The following is a 12,546-nucleotide window of genomic DNA, read 5'->3' on the forward strand; positions in this document are numbered from 1 at the left end:
ATGAAACATATTGTTTTTATTCAAATCAATTATAGCAGTAGCAAGCTTACTTCAGGTCCTCCTTCTCATCTTCGTGCTCTCCCTCTCAAACTGAACTTGTAGGCATAGTCCTCACACACAGATATTGCCTTTTTTGGCCAGGGCTCATAATTTCTGATAGCCTATCCATTGCAGTGTCTAATGCAATGTAGCTTTGTTTTATATACACCATCTCAGCAGCGCAAAATATAAGGGAAGGAAGTACATTTTCTTAAAAATATAACTTTGCTCTGTGCTTTTCTGAGCATGCTCTTGGTATAGCCTAGACCTAGAGCCTATAGTATAGGCTATGGATCATTTGATTGAGACCACACTAGGCTTACTTGATATTGCACGCCCAGCAGAGAATCATGGATGAGGGGCAGCATTGGGCACACATTGAGATTTAATAAGTAACTCATTCTCAAACACTGAGCAATATTACATTCAGGGCTCTATTTTCAGGTTGCGTTAAGGCTGCATTAGTGTAAAGTCAGCACTCTGCTATTTTCAAACTGTTGCGCAAGGATGGGCAATTTACCTGTCTCAGCTCGCTTGCGCCCAGATAGGAAGGTTGGAAATATACTGAACAAAAATATAAACGCAGTATGCAAGTACGCTGGTAAGGGTATTTAAAACCAACCAAAAACTGGTTTTAGCGGTAACACGGTTGGTTATGGCATTAATTTTGACAGCGGTAACGCAGCCTAATCCAGCCATGAAGCACACTAGCATACGCGCATGGAACAATAATATTGTGCTTTTGGAGCCTGTATACTTCGTATTTAGAAACATTAAAAAAAGGCATGTTTTTTCCCCATTTCGTTTTATTTGATTAAAAACCAAGCATAGCCTCCCCTCTTCCCAATGAATGCTGTTTTCTTTTTGTCCTGCCAAATAAAATCAAGTATAGGCTATTCAAGACCATCGACAAAAGGGTTTGGCTCTTGAGACAGCTTGGAAATAAATCTTAATCACCGAAGCTTTATTAAAGATCAAGTTTTAGAGGAGCAAAACAGTTAGCTGACATTCCCTTTTTATCTACAGTATGTATTGTAGGCAGGCCTACACTATTTTAGCCATGCTTAAAATCTTCTGTGTTGTTTTAATATTAGATGCCCACAGGGAGAAATTATGGTGCCTGTAAATGTATTTAGACATAGCCTATTTAAAACAAGTTGTTGTTTTGTTTAGAATTTGATCTGAATTATTCACTCTTTTTGTAGGCCTTATCAATAATGAACGCTATCTTGCTTATTGACAAGGTTTGGCATGTTCATGCTGGGGTTATATACTGCCTGGTTGGCCATGTCTGGGGGTATTGTTGGACGGGGCCACAGTGTCTCCCGACCCCTTCTGCCTCAGCCTCCAGTATTTATGCTGCAATAGTTTATGTATCGGGGGCTAGGGTCAATATGTTATGTCTGGAGTATTTCTCCTGTCTTATCCGGTGTCCTGTGTAAATTTAAGTATGCTCCCTCTAATTCTCTCTCTCTCTCCCTCTCCTCCCGGAGGACCTGAGCCCTGGGACCATGCCTCAGGACTACCTGGCCTGATGACTCCTTGCTGTCACCAGTCCACCTGGTCGTGCTGCTGCTCGAGTTTCAACTGTTCTGCCTGCGGCTATGGAACCCTGACCTGTTCACCATGCGTGCTACCTTGTCCCGGAACTGCTGTTTTCAACTCTCTCTCTCTACCGCACCTGTTGTCTCTAACTCTGAATGCTCAGCTATGAAAAGCCAAACGACATTTACTCCTGAGTTGCTGACCTGTTGCACTAGAGACCGCAGGAGCGGTAGAGATACTCTTAATGATCGGTTATTAAAAGCCAACTGACATTTACTCCTGAGGTGCTGACTTGCTGCACCCTCGACAACTACTGTGATTATTATTATTAATTGACCCTGCTGGTCATCTATGAACGCTTGAACATCTTGGCCATGCACAGTTATAATCTCAACCCGACACAGCCAGAAGAGGACTGGCCACCCCTCATAGCCTGGTTCCTCTCTAGGTTTCTTCCTAGGTTTCTGCTTTTCTAGGGAGTTTTTCCTAGCCACCGTGCTTCTACATCTGCATTGCTTGCTGTTTGGGGTTTTAGGCTGGGTTTCTGTATAACACTTTGTGACATCAGCTGATGTAAAAAGGGCTTTATAAATAAATTTGATTGATGAATTTGATTCTTCAAAGTAGCCACCCTTTGCCTTGATGACAGCTTTGCACACTCTTGGCATTCTCTCAACCAGCTTCATGAGGTAGTCACCTGGAATGCATTAAAATTAACAGGTGTGCCTTGTTAATAAGGATCGGACCCTTTTTTTCCATTTTCACCTAAAATGACCCAAATCTGGATCTGAAGCAAGGATATGCATATTCTTGATACCATTTGAAAGGAGAAACTTTGAAGTTTATGGAAATGTAAAATGAATGTAGGATAATATAACACATTAGATCTGGTAAAAGATAATACAAATAAAAAAACATGCGCTTTTAAAAGTTTTTTTCATCATCTTTGAACTGCAAGAGAAAGGCCATAATGTATTATTCCAGGCCAGGCGCAATTTAGATTTTGGCCACTAGATGGCAGCAGTGTATGTGCAATGTTTTAGACTGATTCAATGAACCATTGCATTTATGTTCCAAATTTTGTATCAAGACTGTCCAAATGTGCCTAATTGGTTTATTAATATATTTTCAAGTTCATAACTGTGCACTCTCCTCAAACAATAGCATGGTATTATTTCACTGTAATAGCTACTGTAAATTGGACAGTGCAGTTAGATTAACAAGAATTTAAGCTTTCTGCCCAGATCAGATATGTCTATGTCCTGGGAAATGTTCTTGTTACTTACAACCTCATGCTAATCACATTAGCCTAGGTTAGCTCAACTGTCCTGGGGGGGGGGGGGGGGGGGGGGGGGGGGGGGGGTACCGATCCTGTAGAAGTTTTAAATAAATGATGGACTGTAGTTTCTCTTTTCTTATTTGAGCTGTTCTTGCCATAATATGGACTTGGTCTTTTACCAAATAGGGCTATCTTCTGTAATACCACTCCTACCTTGTCACAACACAACTGATTGGCTCAAATGCATTAAGAAATAAAGAAATTCCATAAATTAACTTAAGACATGAAGGTCAATGTAGAAAATGTAAAGAACTTTGAAAGTTTCTTCAAGTGTAGTCGCAAAAACCATCAAGCGCTATGATGAAACTGGCTCTCATGAGGACTGCCACAGGAAAAGAATACCCAGAGTTACCTCTGCTGCAGAGCTACCAGCCTCAGAAATTGCAGCCCAAATAAATGCTTCACAGAGTGCAAGTAATAGACACATCTCAACATCGACTGTTCAGAGGAGACTGCGTGAACAGGCCTTCATGGTCAAATTGCTGCAAAGAAACCACTACTAAAGGACACCAATAAGAAGAGGAGACATGCTTGGGCAAAGAAACATGAGCAATGGATATTAGACCAGTGGAAATCTGTCCTTTGGTCTGAGAGGTCCAAATTTGAGATTTTTGGTTCCAACAGCCATGTCTTTGTGAGACGCAAAGTAGGTGAACAGATGATCTCCGAATGTGTGGTTCCCACCTTGAAGCATGGACGAGGAGATGTGACGGTGTGGGGGTGCTTTGCTGGTGACACCGTCTGTAATTTATTTAGAATTCGAGTTACACTTAACCAGCATGGCTACCACAGCATTCTGCAGTGATACGCCATCCCATCTGGTTTGCGCTTAGTGGGACTATCATTTGTTTTTCAATAGGACAATGATCCAAAACCTCCAGACTGTGTAAGGGCTATTTGACCAAGAAGAAGAGTGATGGAGTGCTGCATCAGATGACCTGGCGTCCACAATCACTCGGCTTCAACCCAATTGAGATGGTTTGGGATGAGTTGGACCGCAGAGTGAAGGAAATGTAGCCAATAAGTACTCAGCATATGTGGGAACTCCTTCAAGACTGTTGGAAAAGCATTACAGGTGAAGCTGGTTGAGAGAATGCCAAGAGTGTGCAAAGCTGTCATCAAGGCAAATGGTGGCTACTTTGAAGAATCTCAAATATAAAATATGTTTAGAATTTTTTTCAACACTTTTTGGGGTACTACTTTATTCCATATGTGTTATTTCATAGTTTTGATGTCTTCACGATTATTCTACAATGTAGAAAATAGTAAAAATAAAGAAAAACCCTTGAATGAGTGGGTGTGTCCAAACTTTTGACTGGTACCATATTTAGCAAAGATGGGATGGATCTACATTTTGTTATTTTGTTTCTGTAAGGTCTTTAACAAACTATAACGGACCAACATTGGAATTGGAGTTGATTCCAAAGCAATACATAAAATACCATAAATACACAATTTGAAACAGGGATTGTCAACTAGATTCAGCTGTGGGATGATTTTTTTTGTGTGTGGATGGTCGGGGGGCTGGAACATAATTACGATCACATTTCTCTATTACGCATGGGAATACTTGGGAACAGATTTCTCAAATTAAAATCACTTGGAGCTGATTTCCTGGTGTTTCTAGTCTATTATGTCAAATAAAAAATACAATTATTCTTTTTTTAAATTGCAAAGAGAACTTGGGGGGCCCGCGGGCAGCCAGTTGGAGAATCCTGACTTGAAGGAACAACATTTATAGTCACGGAGCACATTCTGATTAACCAGTGAGGAGCCAAGCCTCTACACACCCACAACTGGTTTATTCATCAATACCCGCCAGCACTGCGCAGATCATTTTTAAATGTGGAAATAGCAAAAATATTTCGAACACACCCCTGAACCTATAATGGTATGGCCAGCGCTTAGATTACCACAAACCAGGTTCATTAATTGATTGCAAATTACATGACCCTCCCCTGGACTAAATAAAAAAATATTAACCCTCCCCTTGTACACGATGTTCCCCCTGACTGAAATTGAAAAAGCATGACCCTCCCCCATTTTCCTCCGTGTGACAATGGTGTAAATTTCGACCACTCCCTTATTTGTTCAATGGCATCAGTGCTTCTTGGTACATAATTTTCAGGGGGAAAATGTGCGTGCATAGCGTGGGGGCGTGTTTAAGTTTTTTTTTTGCAGTGCGCAACGTCACTCGAATGCTACGCAGTGCTGAAACCGAACACAAGCGATCACTGATTAAAAAAAGGGGGAAACTACACACACACTCTTGATCACACTTTCACCCCTTCTATCCAGCACAGCAACGTGACAAAATCCCACAGAGACTGGTAAGATCTAAATATCTTTCGGCACTGTACTAAAGGAATGATCGGTATTTTTTTTATCAGGTAACTATTGTTAGGTTTTAGGTCGATGGGAATTGCTGACGGACAAGCTCGCTGAAGTCCCTCGGTGTTCACTGCTGAATGTGAATACATCACGTATGGCGCTCTGCGTAGAAAGCACTCAAAACCTACACGCGCCTCTTCACCCTGAACAGAAATATACTAGAATAAAGTATGTTTAAACGGTTAGTTATGATCACAAATGAAAGGACTATCTTTGTTTTACTGGTTCGGGCCTTTCTGTCCTACGACGAGGGCCTACAGTGCTCGTCTTTCGATGAGCAGTGTACCGAAATGGTAGTGTTCTTATACAGTTTGGAAGAGGCACACACACACCCCTTTTTTTATTTCAAAACTTACACTGAAATAAATAGTATTTTGACAAGATTGTGTACGCGATGTTCCCCCCAAAAAACAGACCAACACGATCATTAATCTAAACTGTTCGTAGCACTATATGTCACTGTGTTTCGTGTGTAATTCTTGAAGATTTCATTGATAGTTTAGTAGCTATATATCCTTCGTTGTTTACTTGGCTGGTGAGCATGCACGTTGTGCTGCGTTGTTGCCGCCCGTCGCTGTGAGATCCTCTTCCTGAGCTATCATGGCAGCTGTGTTTAAAACCAAGGCGTTGCGGTGCATGCCATTGTGATTAAAAACACCCAGTTTCGTTATTAGGAGAACATGAGGTTATAGAGATTGAATGTTACTGTGAAATACAACTTTTACCTTTACATTTTTCTGGTGTTTTTCAGATTTTTGTGATCAGGGCCTCTCACTTTTCAGTGTTTGTATGTAATGTCTCCATTTCCTATTAAAATATTATATCTTAACCTAATGAATTCTACGAGTTATTGTAAAAAAAAAAATTATCGATTTTTGTTGATTTGACTATAGCTGTTCTTGGGGTAAATTGTAGATTTTGTCCTCTACACTTCTCGATCATAAAATGTATTCTACCGTCTTTCAACAATTTACTTGACTTTTCTGCTTTTCTTTTCTTCCAACACATGCATGTACACACAGATACACCACACCTACACCAACAATGGAATTGGCAGTAGCCGAGGGGCTTAACTTCCAAAAAACAGGAGAAATGTTCCACAGGCCCACCCCTATTTTATTTGTCTCCAAGTCTCAACCAAATTCACCTTTTGTTTCACTGATGATTACACAACATGTTAGCAATGTATCCATGAAACACAGTACGTCACCTCCAGCAACCAACAGCGGTATGGTTTCATATGTAGGCCTAGATTTTAGGAACTTGGAGGGCCTTAACAGTTTTTTTTAATAATACCTTCAGATATCATTATCTGGCAGGTAGCCTAGTGGTTAGAGTATTGGGCCAGTAACCGAAAGGTTGCTGGATTGAATCTCCGAGCTGACAAGGTAAAAATATGTTGTTCTGCCCATGAACAAGGCAGTTAACCCACTGTTCCCCAGTAGGGCATCATTGCAAATATAAATTTGTTCTTAACTGTCTTGCCTAGTAAAATAAAGGTTACATTTTAATAAAATACAATTTTAAAAAATTATTCGCTGACAGCAATAAACCTGTACCTTACCTGTCTAGTGTAATCTATAGTATCTATTGGGGTTTACTAACAAGGTCAACTTGGTGCTGCTATCAAGTGATTACCTCTCGTTCTTTCTGTCCCTCTCACGAACAGAAGAGCTCACTGACTGTCACAGAGACGATACAGGAGACGACGAGAGAGTTTGTGAGAGAGACCGACCATGTCGGCACAGAGGAAGGGAGCGGCAGCAAAGCTGCGAAAATGTGCCTTCTGCAGGACGAACCGGGACAAGGAGTGTGGACAGCTGCTAGTGTCGGACAACCAGAAGGTGGCAGCCCACCATAAGTGCATGGTGAGAAGAACCCCCAGTCGGTGGTATAGCACTGACTACTGTATGCATTGGCCATCCATAAGGGTTTCTCAATGCCAACCAATTTAACTATCATATAAAACCATATTTAAGTGTCACTCCACAATATGATAGTATTGATATCCATGTTACAGGTTAAAAAACAGATCATTGTGAACCACTTTTGAGACACTGTAGGTGTAGCCGATGTGAAATGGCTAACTTGTTATCAGTGACGTCACTCGCTCTGAGACCTTTAAGTAGTTGTTTCCCTTGCTCTGCAAGGGACCCGGCTTTGTGGAGTGACTGGTTACGATGCTTTGTGGGTGTCAGTTGTCATTGTGTTCAGAGGGTCCCTGGTTTGAGCCCAGGATGGGGCAAGGAGAGGGATGTAAGCAACACTGTTACAAAAGCAATCATATAGGGCCGGGATGATACCAGTATCACGATACTCATTATTATCGTGGCAAGGAAACTAAACTCGAAGCGGATTGAACTTCTTTAGGTAAACCACCCTAATGTTGGAAACAAACATTGTTGTCATCCAGAGTTACATATATTTATTTTCTAAGCTACAGCACACAATATTTGACATACAGCTGTTTTTTATCAGGACGAAACACGAAACAGTATGGTCTGATTCGTGTTTTCATTTTTTGTCATGGAAAAGATATTGCAATACTGGTATCATCCCGGCCCTACAATCATATCTATTTCTGTATTGCAGCTTATTATTCCGATTTAGCGGGGAGTGTCCTTGTGTCTCAGTTGTGAATCCTTATTCTTCTTAGGGCTTTGACGGTCATGGAATTTTGGTTGGTGGTAATTGGCCAGGCCGCGGCCACCATAACCCCCCCCCCCCCCCCCCCCCCCCCCCCCCCCAAAGACTCACATTTTCTCCTCTCCTGACAGCATGTGCTGCCATAGAAATAGAATGAATAGAACAGGCGTCCCCATTCAAGTCAATGATGGCATAATGGGTGGACTGGCAGCCATTGCGAGGAGCAAAACAGGAAGTACCAATCAGTAAGTGCTGTGATTACGAAACTGACATTTAAAAAAAATACATTCCATCGCATGAGCCACATCAGTTAACATAATTCGAATGAACATATTACATTACCATGAGCGTACCCATGAGTTTACCAGTCAAATTGCCAGGGTTAGCGGTTCCAAGCCTGTTCTATTAATGATATTTCTATGTGTGCTGCTGCTGCAGGGAGGGTGGTGTTGCCTAGGCAACCGAAGACTCATTTGCAACTACAACTTGCTTGTTTCAGCCAGGAGCAAAAAAGTTTCATCACATTACGAGTCCATGTCACCACTGAAACGGACTCGACTGCATGAATGCCCAGCCATCCTGTCTTCAGTCAGCTGTTACAAAACTATTTCAAAACGGTTATGACTTATTTTATTTGAAGTCTTCATCCATAACGTCAGTTACATGGTAGTAGTGCCAGCCCTAGTTTTGCTCTCTGAGAAGTAGAACATAGTTATTGCTTGTGTTGTCCATGTATTCTGTTGAATGATTTTGTCATTGCCCTGTGCAGCTTTTCTCCTCCGCGCTGGTTACATCTCACTCAGACTGCAACGAGAACATCGGGGGGTTTTCTGTCCAGGACGTGAGAAAGGAGATCAAGAGAGGGAATAAACTTGTGAGTCTCTATGGCAAGATATTCCCACATGTCCTCACATTTGGAATGTGTTCTAGATGGCACCCTAATCCCTATTAGTGCACTACGGCAAGTCTGGTCAACTAGTGCACGATTTAGGGAATGGTGTGCCTTTTAGGACTCATACCACGGTGAGTTGCCAGGTTCAGCTAGTGAGATGGGAGGTCTTATTCTTCTCCTCCCCTTCAGATGTGTTGGTCCTGCCATCGGCCTGGTGCCACTGTTGGCTGTGATGTGAAGACATGCCGGCGGACGTATCACTACTACTGTGCAGTATGGGACAAGGCCCAGGTCAAAGAGAATCCCTCACAAGGGAGCTACCTGTAAGTGCCCTGTGTACATAACCTTATTAAAACATTTAGCTTGACGTTTCTGTTAAAAATGATCCTAATATTTCTGTCTTTGGATGTAGTGTGTATTGTCGCAAACACCGGGATGCCTCCCAGGATGCCAGTGAAGGTATCTAACTTCTCTGCTATGTGATGCTCAGCACACAAGGGATGGCTTTTCTTTTGACACTTTTAAAGTAGAACACGGGGATAACTCTCTATACTGTTGTTGAGGGTGAATTGCTGGTGTATTGATGTTTCCAATTTTATATTTTTCAGATGAACAGGAACAAGGAGGTGTTGCCAATGACTCTGACTCCTCCCCTCCACGGAGTAGGGGGCGTGGGAGATTAGAGAAAGAGCGAATCAAAGTTGGATCCCGTGGCCAATCAGAGGACACACGCTCGACCTCCTCTCAAGGTGTAGATGATGAGAGCTCCTCGCATGTAAGACCGCACACACACACACACACACAAAACATTTGCCCTGAAAATGTATCCTGAGGTGTGTGTCTGTCTTTCAGAGGGACAGGTCCCCTCTGAGGGGCTCTGGGGACGGTGGCCAGCGCTGTGGCTTCTGCCACTCCGGAGAGGAGGAGAACGAGATGCGGGGCGTGCTACATGCAGATAATGCAAAAAAGGTTGCTGCACATTACAAGTGCATGGTAAGAATTATCTAATCACTTGTCAGTCTGTACTAAGCTGTAACAATCATTGTTCATCAGAAAAAAATGAATTTTCTGCTGAAGATGGTCTATATACTATTGCTTGTCCAAGCATTACTTTCTGGAAGATGTATGGATTGGAAAAGCACAATCCATTTTAAAGGTATTTTCTGCTATACTCTGATTTGCCCTGTCTGTCATCTGACCTGGTCGTCACTCCTACCTGGCAGCTGTTCTCATCGGGAACCGTCCAACTCACTACCTCCTCACGGGCTGAATTTGGGAACTTTGACATCAAAACGGTCATCCAGGAAATCAAGAGGGGGAAGAGAATGGTGAGAACCTTGCAGATAGCACTGTAGTATGGTAATGTGAAGACGCAAGGGTTGCTCAGTGGGACAAGTAGCTTACTAGCACTAGCAACTAATAATTTTATTTGCAGAGAATTTTAATGCATTTCTACTGAATATGGGGGAAGATCCTTGAAAGTTGCTAATGCTGTATCAGAGACCTGCTGTTGTATTACCAATCAGATTGATGTACCCATAGAGATCCTATTAAATAAGTATTATAGTTCTATGGATGTACCTTCCTTAGTTGAATCCACTGACTGTAAGTTGCTCTAGATAAGAGCATATGCTAAATTACAAAAATGTAACTGTATATTGATGGTCTCTTCCAGAAATGTACCCTGTGTACCCAGTTGGGAGCCACTATTGGCTGTGAGATCAAAGCCTGTGTGAAGACCTATCATTATCACTGCGGCCTGCAGGACAAGGCCAAGTACATAGAGAACATGGCTCGTGGCATCTATAAGTGAGAATCCCCTCTGCTTTCTCATTTTCAGGTGTCAAGTCCTCACCTATGGATAGTTTTCTTCTGGTTCATAAAATACACACTTAGTTTGCTGTTGGTGATTAATTACATTGCAACTACTTAAATATAGTATAATTTATTTGCTCCTGACAGACCTCAATAATAATCCTCAAGTTAATATTCCTGTCCTGTCTGTAATGATATGTAACTGTCGTAAAGATATAAGTTGACATTACACTATTGTCTCTGCTCCAGGCTGTACTGTAAGAATCACAGTGGGAATGAGGAGCGGGATGAGGAGGATGAGGAGAGGGAGAGTCGCAACAGAGAGAGGGCGGCCATTGATCACGGGGGAACACTGCCTCTGCCTCCGCCACAAATCAATGGCAACTAGGTATGGCACTGTCACACCTGCCTGGATCAAATGGTGATGAATAAGTACCAATAGGCCAGCAGCTGTCAAGTATTTGGTATATGGCTGATGTCAATGTACTCCCTTCACAGGTGATGGTTAAGAATTGCAGGATAAGAAGAGGGGATATCCAAGATGGAGCAAAGATATTTTTCTATTGCGTTCTCCCGAAGTAGGGGGTTACTGCCAGCCCCCTCATTCACCATTTCAGTTTCTTCAAACATCAGACACACACCCCTGCCAGATGTGAACATGTCAGCCCCTGGCTTCTTCACAAACCTCTTTCATATTGTTAAGTTTCATGGATGAGAAATGGCACGGACGGACTGGAGTACTAAGAGCAAAACACTGCTGCTGGGTGAAAGACGAAGCATGAGAGTTGTGGTCTCCCTGTAATACATGTTGTATTGCTCTTAAAGAAGACATGACTCAACAAAGTTATCAACATTCATTGTATCTTGCTTCCCATGTGCCCCACAGCATTCCATAGTCCTATACAAACAATATTCTTCTTCCTCTAGCTCTTCTTCAAGGAGGCTGCCTTGTAATATTGTACATTTTTTTTCACCAGTCTCTTCCTAATCATGGAATTTGATTTACTTTGTTGTAGCTGTAATCTTCTCTCAAGAAATTCCTTTTTTTACTTCTCTAAAAAAAAGTGTATTGTTTGACAACTATCATAATCATGAATACTATTGAATATTTGTGGCTTTCTTTATAGTCAATCAGGATTAAAGTTAATCTGCTAGCATGCAGCACTTTAGATTGTTTATTCATGTTCTGTATTGCTCCAACATGCCCATGCAGACTTCTTTATAAGGAAAGAATATTGACTTAAGTTTTTGTGCTATTCTCATTTTCTCAGCATCCACAATTGTATTCGTGAAGGGTTACAATTACAGGCTACAATATACATTTTGTATTACACTTATTATACTGCTGAAATGTTTTTGTCCAACATAAGAAACCAAGAATGTTTTTTTTTTATGTTGTCCAGCAGGTGGCAGTATTCCTTTTTCCTTTTATGATTTGAATATTGTACCAGGCATGTTATTTCGAAAGCTTCCAAATATGATTTTTTTTAACTTTTAAACTGCCAGATCAATATAAGATGCCTCACAAATAGTGGTTGTTGATGGACGCTTTGGGATTGGAGGAGTTTTGTTATGGTCAGATAATAGGGTGAAGAATGTCACAGATACCTGGATGTTGACCAGAGCAAGAAGGCCCTTCCGCACTACCCCAGTCAACAACAACGTCTTCTGGGTTCAACCGGCTAGATGTCTAAATGGTAGTCTGTGTTTAGTTAAACCTTGATCTCTATCCAGGCTATATATCGTTTGAAGTAAGTTTATTGTTGGCAATAAAAACGGAATACAGTCCGCTGCACAGAAAAGCAGGTTGAAAATGTATTATTGTTTTGGAGCATTTCTATTTAAAACGGTACTGTTGATTTAGAATGGGCATGTTGAT

The 12,546-nt window shown here is 41.6% G+C and overlaps 1 protein-coding gene across 1 annotated transcript; it reads left to right on the forward strand.

Annotated features, from left to right (window-relative positions):
* Nucleotides 1–5,129: 5,129 nt before the first annotated feature.
* phf6 (PHD finger protein 6) lies at nucleotides 5,130–12,485 on the forward strand. Its single transcript, XM_039012442.1, has 11 exons — nucleotides 5,130–5,253; nucleotides 6,984–7,182; nucleotides 8,730–8,834; nucleotides 9,042–9,175; nucleotides 9,265–9,311; nucleotides 9,461–9,627; nucleotides 9,705–9,845; nucleotides 10,076–10,180; nucleotides 10,528–10,661; nucleotides 10,917–11,055; nucleotides 11,166–12,485. Exons 2-10 carry the CDS (start codon nucleotides 7,051–7,053, stop codon nucleotides 11,053–11,055), a joined length of 1,104 nt encoding a protein of 367 aa, XP_038868370.1. The 5' UTR covers nucleotides 5,130–5,253; nucleotides 6,984–7,050; the 3' UTR covers nucleotides 11,166–12,485.
* Nucleotides 12,486–12,546: the final 61 nt, after the last annotated feature.

The sequence above is a fragment of the Salvelinus namaycush genome, chromosome 17 (genome assembly GCF_016432855.1).
Source record: "Salvelinus namaycush isolate Seneca chromosome 17, SaNama_1.0, whole genome shotgun sequence".
NCBI lineage: Eukaryota > Metazoa > Chordata > Actinopteri > Salmoniformes > Salmonidae > Salvelinus > Salvelinus namaycush.